General features: G+C 39.8%; 1 protein-coding gene across 3 annotated transcripts; it reads right to left on the reverse strand.

Moving 5' to 3' along the window:
• Positions 1-537: 537 nt before the first annotated feature.
• Positions 538-15,270, reverse strand: QRSL1 (glutaminyl-tRNA amidotransferase subunit QRSL1). 3 transcript variants are annotated; one of them, XM_068395328.1, is made up of 11 exons: positions 15,137-15,270; positions 14,686-14,845; positions 13,324-13,422; positions 10,786-10,882; positions 8,864-9,040; positions 6,381-6,556; positions 6,147-6,259; positions 4,462-4,654; positions 3,953-4,070; positions 1,560-1,765; positions 538-1,068 (listed from the first exon to the last, which is right to left on the reverse strand). In XM_068395328.1, exons 1-11 carry the CDS (start codon positions 15,158-15,160, stop codon positions 857-859), a joined length of 1,575 nt encoding a protein of 524 aa, XP_068251429.1. In that variant the 5' UTR covers positions 15,161-15,270; the 3' UTR covers positions 538-856. The 3 variants fall into 3 exon arrangements, with proteins under 3 accessions (XP_068251429.1, XP_068251435.1, XP_068251442.1); XM_068395334.1 differs by lacking the exon at positions 13,324-13,422; XM_068395341.1 differs by lacking the exon at positions 8,864-9,040.
• Between the last annotated feature and the right edge of the window lie 13 nt (positions 15,271-15,283).

Below are 15,283 nucleotides of genomic sequence, written 5' to 3' on the forward strand. Positions count from 1 at the left end.
CTACGCTCAGAAATCTACCAACAGAAGAAACTCTGAAGGACCTGTATCAGAATAGCCAATTTCTCTGATCATCTGAATGCTCGTTTAGAGGATGCTGGAGACTGGAATCAAAGCCCTGCTTTAAATAAAAGAAATCGTGCAGGTCTAAGAACAGTTCCCCTCCACCACCTAAGTGCTGATTATAAACAACAGTGATGAAAGAAGAAGAAAATAACTACTCAAGGACTAGCAGGTGTCTTTCCCCAGCAGAAATCTGGAATTCACCACTCTTACAATGAATGTAACTACAGTAATCTGCATGATTTGTAAACCTAGAATTTATTTCACCTCTTGCATGAGTTTGCTAGAAGAGATTTTTTTTTTTTTTTTTAAATGAACTATCTATATGTTATTCTCGTTTCCTTTTGCATTTACCTGTTGGTGAATGAACCCTTGATACCTTTGTTCCATTAGAGGTTGTCTGGTTGTTCCATCACAAAAGTCTACGCTCCAGAAGGAAACCAATCCTTTGGCAACAACGCAACTTTCACAGGAAAGTTCAGGTTAGTTCTTTAATTGGCCAGATACCTCACCACCCTCTGGGGATGGAAAACAGCAGTTCCACGGGCATGATACATAATTTCAACCTGGTGTTTTTAATATCAGTTAGAAATGGTTCTTAATAACAGACATATTTACTTAATGATTCACTTTGCCTTAATTACATAGTAACAAGCTGTGATGATTCCATCCCACATTATTGTATATGGTCTTCTTAAAAGGGATTATTATTTCTGCAAAAGAGAATTAACTGCAGGAATACATTTTCAGACCATTCCCACAGCCTTCTTGCTTTAGCTGAGTAGCAAGTCCCGTGTTATGAAAAAGAAGCAGATTTCTGATACTGAAAGACATTGCGGTCGTGCCTCTTCACTTCTTCTAGCTGGATCATTGGGAATTTTACTTGTTTTTCAAACCATTTGGCTACAGTGAGAAGCTGCTTCTCCTGGAATGAACGTCCAATGAACTGAAGCCCAACTGGCAAGCCTCTCTTTGAAAGAGCTGTAGGAACGTTTATCGCTGGCAGTCCTGAAAGGAAAAAAAAAAAAAAAAAAAAGATACACATGCAAATTAAACGAATCCAGTTGGAGTAATTTTTGTAACAATTCTACTCTTAGAATTGTTTTTATATAGAGGAAAAAGACCAGTTAAAATAATTTCAGTCAATGAAGTAAGGGTACTGTTAGGTGATCACAAGAAATGAATTAGAATGATTTAAGAAGTCAGCATCCTCTGAAAAGAGAACCAACTCTCCTAAGAGAGAGATTTCAGTCTCTGAAACTTGAATGGATTTGTCTTATCTGTAGCCCCTACCCAGCTCCAAGGTGCCTCATTTTAAAATCTAGTCTTACATTTTAAACCATTTCATAAATAAGCGATCCTTATACCTGGTTATCACTGTAAGTGTTACAAAACAGATGTGAAATATCTTGATTCTAAAGAGGTTAAATAGCTGAAGGGAATGGATATTAAAAATGACTAGGCAGGGGAAAACGCAGTTGAATCCTGTCCCTACTCACCAGCCATGTTTGCAGCCTGTGTTAGGATGTCATCTTGCGCGCTGCGGGTTCTGTTGTCTTCTTTGATGAATTCCATATATGGTACTGCATCACTCAGAGTGGTAGGAGTGAGTAAAATATCAACACCGCTCCTGAAAACCTTCACAAAGTCATTGGCAATGAGACGTCTGACTTTCTGTGCCTTGATAAAGTAATTCTCATAGTTCCTAGAAAGAAATATGGACATGAGGGCCTGACAATAATTCCAAAAATAAAGAATTTAATATCTTAGTTACTGTAAAAAGATAAGGCTAATATTCCTTCTGGTTAAAAGACTAACACTGGTACTTGAGTTTTTGATATACCAGAAGCTTAGCCATCAAACAAACATGCTGTTTATGTTCTCACAGCAACAAAGCTGTCAGAGAAGGAAGAGGTGAGGGCATACTGCTGAAGAAAGGTGAAGGGAAAACAAAACCCTAGTTTACAATAATTATCTAAAAATCAAAACAACACTTTTATGACCTGTCTGAAACTAAACCACGTATTGAATTTCACTGCAGGGCAGCACAGCCAAGCCTAGAAACAACATGGAACTAAGCAGGCCTGGAAAACAGGAATTAATCATTTAAGATTCAATCCAGCAAGATATTTGAAGCATGTGAAAAAGTCCCGTCATCTACAGAGGACTCCATGTGGTCTATGGGTTTCTAAACTGTCTCTACACAATTCTGAAGCAGAAACAAATTAGTCAGCTTTATGTTTAGTGTTCCTTTTAACTTCATATGCGGAACTGGTAAATGTGGAATCCTTAAACTCAGAGAAGTTCAGTTTCAAAAGCAATTGCCAAAACCACAGCTATTCTAAAAAAAAAAAAAAAGGCGGGGGGGGTATTAACAACTGCTACATGCCAGAGCGTTTGTAGACGAAACAACTGAAACTGCCCAAAAGCCACTTTGTTAGAGTAATCTAAAGATTTATGTTTCTGAAAAACTGCAATGACAAACATTATAATCAATAATAGACAGCAAATTCAAGTTAAGATGTTATATCATGGGAATTAGCCCTTTTTCTACAATCAGTTCTGAAATCATCCTAGCTGTTAACTTCAGAAAAACAGTAAAAGGAACAAAAAGGACAAACCCCCCAATATTTTAAGCTAGAAAGACTGTTTCGGGTTTAAAAAAAAAGTGAAAAAATACTGTTAAATCAAACACATACTCTCTGTTAATTCTAATACAATGTTGACAAGCTTCCATTGCTTCCTGAACAACTACCTAGTTATTTTACACATCCCAAAAGCAAGATAAAAATAATGTGTAAAATGCATCTAGAGACAGATGTTTTTTCTCTACTATTTAATCTAAGAATGCTTTTTGAACCCTGGGTTCTGTTCTTCAAAAGCAATTTACTGTGGACAGTAACAGGACTCTCCTGTTCAATCTTGTTGGAAGCCAGTTGTATACTCCTTCACAGAAGAGTGAACTACATGAATTTTAAAGCAGCCTTAGGAAAGCTGATCTGGACAGTTGTAACCAGAAAGAGCACATTTGGCAGGAATATTGGCATTCCATAAAAGCTGTCTGTTACATACTGACTGACAGCATTCCTGCCTCTGAGAGCAACTAGAAGTCACAGCTGATGCATACTCCTGCTGACAGAGCTCTTTCTGTAGCACACTTGTTTTGAGACTGATTACACAACTAATATTTCTGTTAGTATCTGAACAAATTAAGGCAGAGAAAAGCAGCAGTTTTACTAACATAGATTAGGACTGTTGGATAAGGAGTGAAAACTAAGAAGAAAAAAAAGACAAATTGATCCATGCACCAGCTTCTCTACACAAGCTGGATAAAAACCTGTCTTCTGTAAAGACATCAGTTCAGTACTTTTGCCAGTGCCTTCCTTTCCCTGTATACTGAGACAAAGAGCTATAGTTAATTTAATTGCCGTACTTTCTGACTTTCTCTAGGAGACCTCACTAGAATGTACCAGCAGTTTTTCTATGCAGTTTTAATGAGATGAACAGCTACAGAACTTTTAACACTACGACAGTAATGGCTTCAGTATGATTTCAATGTCATACCATAGGATAGATTTTTAATGCTTAATTTAAGTATTAAATGCTTAATTTAACTAATGGGCGCCAATAATACTCTGGTAGGGGAAAAAAAATAAAGATCACTAAGTTGTTTTACTTATTTAATTCAGGATGTTCACTGGTAAGACTACAGGAAAAAATTTTCATCCATTATTAACAGCTCACTAGGTATTATATAGCTAAAGCAATAATAATAATATAAGCAGCTACTAGTGTAAGGATAACTTTTTTTACGTCATTATGAACAATTAATCACCATTTGCTTAAAAAATTGTTAACTTGGCAAATTTGAGTTTCAAGACGTTCCACTTACTGTTTCAACAAGAAGAAGTTTCCTGATAGAATTCTACCCCTTACTACATCATTAAAGCCTTCTCGTCGTGTTGCAGCATACAAACTTTCTGTAGACTTGTTCATGTCAGAACGGTGTCCTGAAAAGAAAAAGCACTTTGAAAATGAATACTTTTTGTAATCCTTAAAATTTAACAACATACGGTAATGTTATACATAGTAATACAATAGGCCAGTTTGCTGCAGTCTGACGTGCTACTATTGTGGAAACACAACAAAGCATATTCCTGTTTTATTACAGAAATATTAAACGGATTTTAAGCCCAGACATTTCTGTGTCTAGAAGTGAAATAAATTAAAATATGTATTTATTTACTCATTTTTATTTGGACAGGGTTTTTACTTTATTCAATCTTGGAGAAATAACACCAAACTTTCAACCATGAAAAGCCTATCTATTAAAACTCATAATTTCTAATGGCATCCATCAATGTTCCTATTGTCTGAGAAAAAGGTTTTTTCAAAGCTTACCATATTCCAGTCCATCAAATCTGGCCATATTTGATGCCACTTCTGCTGTGCACAGCACATGATAGCAGACAATTGAGTAACAAGTGTGTGGTAGACTCACTTCAATTACTTTAGCACCTGCATTCTTAAAGAGGTCAGCAGCCTTTGACCAGAGAGCCAGAATTTCACTAGAAAGCCCTGGTGCGTGGTATTCCTTAGAGAAAAACAAGAAGGGGGCTGATTTTACATACCAGCAACCAAAATGCAAATACTCCTTGCTAAAAATATACTGAAACTATTACCTCACCACTAGATGATTTAAAGTGCTTATTAAAGCTTCCTGCATCTACTAAATGTTATACAATCAAGCAGTATTAAATTAATAGGATTCAGTCGTTTTAAGAATATTACGTTCATCTCAGTAGGATCAACCCACATACTGCAGACCATGGAATTTCAGCAGTTTCTTCTGAAGGAGAAATTGCCCAGTTATCCACTTATTTGTCTAATTCATGGAGACTATACTGCACTGCTCTGCAGTTCATGGGTAGAAACTCTTCAGGTTTAAATTCTAACACTAAGGCTGCTGTGAGTAGGAAAGAGAAAAATAAATTATGGTCACAGCATATCAGTGGCAACTGGCGTGCCTAAGAAGCAAAAAAACCAACCCACCCAAGAACTACAATCAAGGGGCTGGGAGAAGACTTAGATAAGCTACGTTCTTGTTTAAGAGCCAAGTTAAAGATATGCTATTAAAATTCTCTATTTTTTAAGAGATTTGCTTTAGTTCTAACTCACAATATCAGGGCGATAATACTGTCTGACTTCTGAGTAGCTATGAGACCCATGTTTAATATATGCATGATTCTGTTTAGGATAATCTGTAGCAGTAGAAAACAACTGTCCAAAGGATATTAATAATTAACCAATACCACTATTTTAGATTTATCAAAATCTAAACAGTATGCAGCTAATTAATTTTCTAGGCATACAATTTTTGCATTTCACAGATCCTGAATAATTAAATGGTCAGTGGACATCTCTGTTTACCAAATTAAATCTTTTCACATACCTGTTCTAGCACAGGTTCAAATACTGAGAATCAAACCAATAAATGTTATTCACATTGTCACTTTGAAGGCAGAGCCTTTACTAAGTTAATAATAGGCTGAAGTCCCAAATGTTACGCCTAAAATGCAAGTATCATTAGTTACAAACATGGTTGAATTGCACACATCAGAAGCCAGATTACAGTTGTCTTCCAATCCCCATTAGAGCTCTGCGAATCACAGCTCCTTGTGCTGCTCAATTGCCTTTAAAATTCTGCTTCGTATTAACACAGTGCCATATAGACAAGTATCTCAAAGCACTGCACAAAACAGTACTAACCTCACTGTATGAGAAGACACTAAGAGCAACTTGTTTGAGGTTATACAGGTGACTGATGAAGAGCAACAGAGAGAACCAAGAACTGAGTTCCCCATTTCCCTTGGAATTTCCCGACAGTGCTTCCCACCAACGATGACAAAAAGTTTTAGATGAAGCATTAGCATATGCTGACTCTCTTTTCCAGGAGCTGCTCTTACTGTCTTCACTCTTTTAAATCATGAGAGACTGGGAGGTGGTGGGCAAGACACAAGTATGTTTTTGTTAGGTGTCCTATTTGCTATTCCTGTCCACAATTGTTGACAGGATTTAAATGTTACCTTCGGAATTCCTATCGAGAGCTTGCTGACATCAGTCAAATTGGGTAGTTCAAATGGCTTAAAGTTGTCCTGAATTGTGGTGGAGTCTTTAGGATCATGTCCAGCAAGTGAACCTGAAATACGACATGATGTACGAAGAACAGAAAAACGTTGGGTCGCCAGAATTCAACTTATTTTGAGACAATGTTGTAAACAAAGATATGTTCTATACAAAGACACATGAAGTAGTAATACCTAACACAATTGCTGCGTCATCCACACATCTAGTTAGGATTCCTGGCACATCCATGGAGTTCACTAGAGGAATGAGACCATGGCGAGAGATCAGTCCATATGTTGGCTTTAAACCTACTACACCACAGTGAGCAGCAGGGTTTCTGGTAGATCCTCCTGTGTCTGACCCTAAGGCTCTACGGTTTCAAAAGGGTTATCATTAGTAGAATAATTCAGAACACTTCCAAATAACAAAAATGTACAGCTTCAACATGCATAGATTTGAAAACATGTAAATTCTTCCAGATTAGAAGTCATAATCACACAGCCTAAATTTCAGTCTGCTCCCTACATCTGCTGTTTTTTATCTGTTCTCTTATTTTTCTCAGGGCCTCCAAATCAGTCATCAGGAGAGCCCAGTTCTCTCCACAAAGCAGAGGCAGACAGGTAGAATTCAGGCCATCTGAGTATCTACTGAATATGACCCTTAATATCTACTTCTGCCTTATCTGTTCATCTGTTCCAATTCTGTGGACACCAAAAGATATGTCTCATGTGGTTTAGTCCAATTTTCAGACACTGATATCTTATTTATTCAGCAGCCAATACACTATGAAGCAGCATTTTCCAGTATACAAATAAATAGCATCACAGTACACTTTTTGCTCCTAATAATAGGGCATACTTTTCAAAGTCTAGGATGTTTTTCCTGTTTCCAAACCTAGAAAGCATAGCATCAGAAGTCCCAGGTTAGAGTAACATAGGTGCATTTTTAGAACATAGTATTATTTTTTCTTTTTTTTTTAAGTTGATTTATTTTTTTTGTTCTTTCACAGGTGAAACCTTGTTCTTTCTAAACTGAAATTTTTATTTCAAAAATTGTAATGGAATTGGAAATTCATATTGAAATGAAACTTGCCCTTCTCTCGTTTTTCATAATTTTAACTCAAGCACCATTAAAAAAATAGAACAGCTTTCATCGAAATCTTTGCCAAAAATAAATTAAACTTCAGAAGGAGGTATAATTTTTATTGAAGCGGGTATGTGACTTTTCCCATAGGCATCTGTTTCTGAGATGACTGAACCAATTCAATTGACTTTGCTGAAGCGGAATTTCTTCAAATCTTTTGTATTGATATAAAATATCATCAATTTTGTAGCATTTCTGTACATCCAAATCTCAAACTGAAAAGAAAAAGACGTGCAGCACTCCTGATGCTTGAAAGAAACTAATGCGATGGATATACAATAGGTTATAGGCAATAAAATAGCTGGACGAAAAATCTCCCTGATCTGACAAAGTGCTGAGCAGTACAAAATGGGAGTTCAGCATTTCCAGCAACATAAGAGAAGGTGCCAGACCCTACCAGGATCAGGCCATTCTGGCTCAGGACAAGGATCAGCAGTCCTTGGCAATGGCTGCACTGAGTTCAGTTTCAACAGTATTAAAATGTTGAGTAGTCTACATCCTAGCAAAGGGCACTAAGATGAAGAGAGGTATCATTAAAAAAATAAGAAAATAAATTGGGTTTTGTGTATAAAAACATCGTATTTTTTTTAAAAAAGCTGTAATCAACATTAGTAAAAAATATTTTTAAAATAAAATAAATGCTTATAATATAGTCTGTGGGTAAACAAGGACACCGTAACGAAAGAGCATTCTTAAACACCTTCCAGTTAAGAGCACAACTGAAATAATCTTCTATAAAATATGCTCCACTATATAGCTCTAAAAACTGCATAAAATGAAAGGTGTAAAGTTCTAATGATCAGATTTCTTTTAACAGTTGGATGGGGAAGATAGTATAGACAACTGATTTGTTAAATAGTGTGTTACTATTCCATGTAAATAATAATTGTTGTAAAAAAAAGTTCCGGCTTGTTTAAATTCCTTTAAAAAAAAAAACCCAAACCTAAAACTGTCTTATACCGTCTAAAAAAGAAAGGTTTATAAGTATCAGTGTAGTAAGTATCTGTGTATCCTTTTCTTAAGTCAGGGATTTCAAAGCTTTTAGATCCCAAATCTCTTCTATTATTAGGTAACTCTGCTATAAACACAAAGGAGAGGAGATTATTATACTGTTACAAATGAAGGGATCTCCTCATTTGCCGAATTACATTTTCAGCATGTATTTGTGTAATGCACTTACTGAGGAAGAGGATGTGTCACAAACCCCATGTTAATTTTAAGAGAGTATGTGGGAATAACAATAAAACTGTCATTCCTTTACTGCCATTATCATTTTATTTCACACAGTGTAAAGTGGTCATTATCAGTGTGCTGAATTACACTCAAAATGAGCAAGCCTAAATTTGCCTTCATGGATTCATTCTGGCTTCATGACATGCCATGAATAAACTATGGATGCTGAAATAAATTCTTGCGTGCCAGTGCAAATAACCCTCCAATTTCAAACTAGATTGTGAGGAAAAATTACAAAATTAAAAGCCTTGCAACATATTTTGAGACATTTAATAAAAAACAATCCTAAAAAGCCTCTTACGCAAAACATGTGAAAGATGATACGGCAGCCGCACTGCCTCCTGAACTCCCTCCCGTTATTACCCAGTTAGACTCTTCATCCTCAGAATGGGATTTTGGGACAGATTTTCCCTTGTACTGTCTTGAATAACTCCAGGGATTTCTGACTGGTCCAAATATCCCATCCGTACTCCCAGATCTAAGATAGTCAGAAAAATACAGACAGAAGTGACAGGTGACACACTGCATTCACCAAGGTTTTTTTCTTTATCCAATTCCTCATCCTTCATCCTAGCAAACTCAATTTCAACACAAAAAGACTGATGTATGTAAATCCTTGTGCAGTCAACTTCAACAATGTCACACAGACTTGTAAAGTTTATAGATCTGCATCCCTTCTGACACAGAACCTGAACTTGTACCTCTTTCTAAATTCTGCTAATGACACTGAAAAGAACGTAATCATGAAAACATAAAACTGATTTAAGCTATGTAAGAGTAAAGCTGCATGCCTGCTTCAAAACAAAGGTCTTCTGGTTTCCTAACCCTGCATTTGGAAAAGGCAAACGAAGATGACCACAGCCTGTGGAAAACCATGCTGCTAGAAGGTGGGGGAAAAGCCCTGCAATAGCAGGAACGGGCACTTCTCTGTAAATAACACACTATTACTCACTCTGTAGCCCTCTCCTGAAGCCACAGTTTGCTGGTTCAGAGTACCAGACTGGCTTCTCAGAAACTGGTTTCAGTCAGCCTGTGGTCACCCAAGTGTGAGCTGCCACCAGAAGTGGGGCAGGGGGTACTTTCCTCCTTCCTCACAGCCTCCACCCCACGCTCTCCCTGACTCCAGGGTGCCAGTGTCATTAACCAAATCATCAGACATGAGTGGGCAGTTGACACAGCAGCTGAAAACTAACCTTATTGAGACATCATTACTTTTGAGCTGGATCAGTTCCCTGATCAAGATCATGGTGCAGCTGTGTTGCTGCTAGCATAAGAGACTATGCAAACACACAGACCAGAGATGAGAGGCCAGCAGTGGGACAAGCCTTTTTAGGAGAATCCTATGCTTTAATGAGCTTAGACCAGTTGTAACACTGCATAATCAGTTTTTTTCCATGCTTTTCCCTACTCTTCCTCTGAAGAGTGTCTCTCTGATACAGAAATGACTTTATCCAAAACAATACAGTCAAAGTATTTTCACTCCATCCATGTCAATTTCCAATCAAACCTCTGTCTTAGGTTTAGGTAAAATAAAAACAAAACCAAAACACAACACTTATTGTTTCTGGTAGGTAACTAAAGTCCTAGACATTCCTTTCCAGACCCAGCAGTTGTGGTGACAGAGAGTCCCATTCCTAACGGCCCAAAGCTGTTCCCTGCTACAGCTTGGCTACCTATTTTCCAACGTGCTCTTGACAACAAGTCACCAACATTAGCTTAGGCAATTTAAAGTGTTGCTCTAGGTTAGCCTGTTTGCTGCAAATCAAGGAGCACTCATACAAATTACTCCAGTGGCTGACTGGCAGAAGCAGTGACTGCCACCAGGGGCATGATAATAATTAGCTAAGGGGCAAAACCCACCAGTAAGGAGAGAGAAAAAGGCAGCAATTAACTGGTGGTGTAACCAATTCTGCTAACACACTACTGGATCTGGAAGAAGTCTGCTTGTCCTTGGCCTTCTGTAAAGGCTGTACCGCTTCCTCCCCCTCAAACACAGTGACAGTCGAACACTATGTTCATAAAACTCAGCATTTATATAATTTACACAACCGTATAAATGTTCAGGGAGAAATTCATGCAACTCTATATACTCTTCACAGGTAAGTATTCATTATTTTGTAACCTCACAGAAAGAGGAGATAAGGATTACAGGTAGATCAGAACAGATGGTGTGTATTCTATTTAATGTGCAATCACACATCAAAAACAATAAACATCACTCACCCCATTGCAAATTCATCTAGGTTTGTTTTTCCTAAAAGCACAGCTCCCTGATCCAGTAATTTCTGAACTACTGTAGCATTGTAAGGAGAAATATAACCTGAAAACAATCAGAACAATTAAGAGAGTGATTGGTGAGACACGCCTGATTTTTAGAAGTAGCTACTCTAAACACCTCAAAGTTGTCATTATTTGTGCATAAGAATTGTCAGTTCACCATGCCAAAATTTTGCTTCAAGATAACATGAGTAATTTCCAAAATTTAGCAAAAGTAAACCAAATACTGTTTTGTTTGCAATGTCTTTTTTTTTTTCTCCACAATTTACAACCCAGTAATTCTGGATTATACATTTCTAGAGCATGGAGCTAAGACTTCATACAAACATGTTACCGCAAGAGTAGCAAGTTACGGCATTCAGCCACTTTGCAGGAACTGTCTAAAATTAGAAGAAATGAGAAACAGCTCTTTATAGAAAAGTGCTAAGCTATCTTGAATTATCTTCCATTACCATAAGATAAATGAGCATACGGTTAACCACAAGCTGAAATACTAACTGGCTATCCTGTGATCAAGCGTGTCCACCCTTGACCACTTAGACCTTACATAAACCAGGATGAGAATCATGACACTTACATGAGATCCTAGGTAGCAACCAATTCCTTTTGTGAATATTGACAGGGCTTTCTCGACCCCCACCCTCAACAGGAACAAGGACAACACTCTTAATACTCTCAACTATGACATTGCAATCAACCACAATGGGTCTGAGAACATGCTTTAAGGAAAAGCATCTCAGCTAATATAACACTTTTTAAAATGGCAAAGTCACATTTTGTTTCTTCTGCTATTAAAAAAACCCATAATCCGATTAGGGTTCTGCTAATTTACTTGAGCTATCTTCACAGAATCACAGAATCAATCAGGTTGGAAGAGACCTCTGGGATCATCGAGTCCAACCGTTGCCCTGACACCACCCTGTCAACTAGACCATGGCACTAAGTGCCGTGTCCAGTCTTTTCTTAAACACATCCAGAGATGGTGACTCCACCACCTCCCTGGGCAGCCCGTTCCAATGTCTAATAACCCCTTCTGAAAAGAAATTCTTCCTGATGTCCAACCTGAACCTCCCCTGGCGAAGCTTGAGGCTGTGTCCTCTTGTCCTATCGCTAGTTGCCTGGGAGAAGAGGCCGACTCCCACTTCACTACAACCTCCCTTCAGGTAGTTGTAGACTGCAATAAGGTCACCTCTGAGCCTCCTCTTCTCCAGGCTAAACAACCCCAGCTCCCTCAGCCGTTCCTCGTAGGTCAGACCCTCCAGACCCTTCACCAGCTTGGTCGCCCTCCTCTGGACTCGCTCCAACACCTCAACATCTTTCTTGAAGTGCGGGGCCCAGAACTGGACACTGTACTCAAGGTGCGGCCTCACCAGTGCCGAGTACAGAGGGACGATCACTTCCCTAGACCGGCTGGCTACACTATTCTTAATAGAGGCCAGGATGCCATTGGCCTTCTTGGCCACCTGGGCACACTGCTGGCTCAGTTTAGCCGGCTGTCGATCAGCACCCCCAGGTCTCTTTCCACCGGGCCGCTTTCTAACCACTCTTCCCCCAGCCTGTAGCGCTGCATGGGGTTGTTGTGGCCAAAGTGTAAGACCCGACACTTGTTCTTGTTGAACCTCATGTCGTTGGTCTCGGCCCATCTATCTAACCTGTCCAGATCCCTCTGTAGGGCCTTCCTACCCTCCAGCAGATCGACACTCCCACCCAGCTCGGTGTCATCTGCAAATTTACTGAGGGTGCACTCAATCCCTACGTCTAGATCATCTATAAAGATATTGAACAGCACCGGCCCCAGAACTGAGCCCTGGGGAAAAACTTTTCCACAAAACTTTTCAGTTTTACTTTGTGCAGACTAAGACAGAAGAAATAAGAAATGTTTTCTACTTTTGCTTTTACTATGAAAACATTCTAATGCCTCGAAAATGTTCACGGCATGTTAATAGAAACAGTGAGCTTAGGAAATTTCAAAAAATTTAAAAAGCCTTATAGAACATGCTTGTATATCAGGAATATAGTGAAAATAATTGTTAATGTCTACTCTTCCTACAGCGATACGAAAAAACTACTTAAGTTAACAATTATCAACAGAACAAAAAAAAAAAGACTGTCTTTGTATTTTGCTAGACAGAACAGCGGCAAACAGTACTGGCTGCTCTCCTGTAGACCTAGAAGTAACATGAAGCAAAATGTGAATTACAGAACAATTCTATTTTAGCATATGGTCTATAATAAACATTGCGTTGTTAAAAGCATGTAACTACATGAATAAAGGAGATAACATGCTTACACAATAAAAAGATGCATCTGTAATACCAGATGAGCTTGGCAGAAAAAATTAGATAAACATATCTTCTCAAATGAGTTCAACTCATTTTTTGAAAATATTTCATTTTCTGGAAGACTCCACTACATAAACCTACTAAAGAGAAGAGCAAGAGCTCTGAAATGAGATCTGATTTTACTTTAAAAGCTCTGCTGTACCTTTTAGCATGTTTGATGCACATGTTGTCTCAATGCCAGCTGTATTAAAGTTGTCTTTTACTGCAACAGGAATTCCATCTAAAACACCCAGTGGCTGACCTGCATTAGGAATTATTGCAAAAACAACAGAGATTAAAGCAAAGCGTGCTATGTGTATAGTCATCTCATCAATTACAATTTATTGTACATGTCCGTTCGGGTGTTTTTTGGAAGCAAGAATGCTACCCACTTAGCATTTGATGGTTGTCTGTTACATTTTCAAGAACTACCTTCCATTTTAACTCTAGCATTGAGCATTCTGCCCAGACCAGACCTGACCCAGCAAAGCAGAGCTCTGCAAATGTGTCTAAGCCTGCAAGACAGGCAGCTGCTTTTGTATAGGTTAGCAATCCCAAAGGACTGCTTACCTCTTCAAATACAGAATCACAGAATTGTTTTGGTTGGAAAGGACCCTTAAGATCATCAAGTCCAACTCTTAACCTAGCACTGCCAAGTCCACCACTAAACCATGTCCCTAACAACTACATAATGCTTACTTGAGCTGTAGGTGCTGCCTAAATTTACTCCATCCCTAGGCTGGAAGACATAAATTCTGCCTACCTGACATACTCAGGAGATATGATCTAAAAAAAATTACTGAAGCAGAGAAACTCTTCCCTAGGTGATCAATTATCCACCATACAGGAAAAAAAAATTAAAATGTCTATGTCAGTAAGAAAATACTCCGGCTGCCAATTTTCTTAAGCTCTAAGAGGACAGCAAGTGTCACCCAGGAAGGAAAACGACCACCCTAATAGGTGAAAATCTCCCTTTTCTGTCTTCTGGGAAATACCAACGAAAAAGAGGATGGCCAGCCTCTAAATGCTGCAGGTAACAGGGTTTAATGCTGTTCTGTTCACCAACGAATAACTGCAATTAACAAAGTTGCTTTGTTTACATTTGCTGTCTTAATTTAAAACCTGATAGGCTGAGCTAGATGTTTGTCTACCCCAGTCAGCAGGCCTGCAAAAGATCACTGCATCTTCCTGTCTGTGGCTACCAATTTAAAATAAAATGCCAAGGGAAAGAGGAGGCAAGCAGCAGCAGTACTGCTGAAGAAGCGCAGAGCCTGTTTAACCTGCAGTGCCTCCCTGGTTTGGTCCAGATCTTGCCTTTGCTTTTTGAACTGAATACGCCACTGGGTGCTGAGCATATATACCCATGAGCATGCACCCACAGAAGCCTCAACCGCAATCCTCATCCCCCAATAGTCACAGAAGTAGCACATACACCTGCTTTAAAAAGAAAAGGTGCTTCATCTAACACGAAGAGCTCCTCCACAACAGCTTTTTAAGGGCTGATATCAATTACAAACAAACATACCTCTTCTGTGTCTTTTTTCTGATTCTTCTGCCTGCTTCAAAGCCGTTTCTTCCGCTACGGTAACGTAAGCGTTAAGGAACTTGGTGCTTTTGATGAGGGAAAGGCACTGCTGGCAGAGCTCCGTCGGAGTGACATGTCCTTCCTTCAAGGCTGCCGACACCTGCAAGCGCAATGCCCCTTTCAAGGCAGCCGGCTGACGGAGACCGCTTCGGGGCCTAAAGCGCGATCCCCGCTGCCGCTTCGGGAGGAGCCCGCGGGAAGGGCCCCCCCCGGGCCCCGCTGCGGCTGGTTCCCCGCCGCCCCAGGCTCCGGTGAAGGACGACGCGAGGGGGACACCGCGGCGGGCCCCCGCGGCCCAGTCACCTTGCGAGCCCGCCCCGCCGCCGCCCCGCTCCTTGACGCGCCCTCCCCGCGCAGCAGCGGCTCGCAAGGCGGGCCCGGCGCCACTCACCTCGCGGACGGAGGCGCGCAGCATGGCGCCTCGCTCACCGCCGCCTCACGCCCGCCGGCCCGCCGCCACCCTTCTCCCGGCGAGGCGCCTGGGCGCCGCCATCTTGCCGCAACACCGAGCAGCACCATTGGCAGAGCCGCCAAGAAG

Source organism: Nyctibius grandis, chromosome 1, assembly GCF_013368605.1.
Source record: "Nyctibius grandis isolate bNycGra1 chromosome 1, bNycGra1.pri, whole genome shotgun sequence".
NCBI classification, from domain to species: domain Eukaryota; kingdom Metazoa; phylum Chordata; class Aves; order Nyctibiiformes; family Nyctibiidae; genus Nyctibius; species Nyctibius grandis.

What these genes read in the sequence shown, in the direction of transcription:
- QRSL1 (XM_068395328.1), bottom strand. Translation starts at nt 15,160, where the DNA reads ATGCTGCGCGCCTCCGTCCGCGAG. An exon ending in TGACGCAGCAATTGTGTTAG is followed by an intron (nt 6,260 to 6,380) that starts GTATTACTACTT and finishes GTCGTATTTCAG; the next exon opens with GTTCACTTGCTGGACATGAT. An exon ending in ACAGGCTGCAAACATGGCTG is followed by an intron (nt 1,069 to 1,559) that starts GTGAGTAGGGAC and finishes TTTTCCTTTCAG; the next exon opens with GACTGCCAGCGATAAACGTT.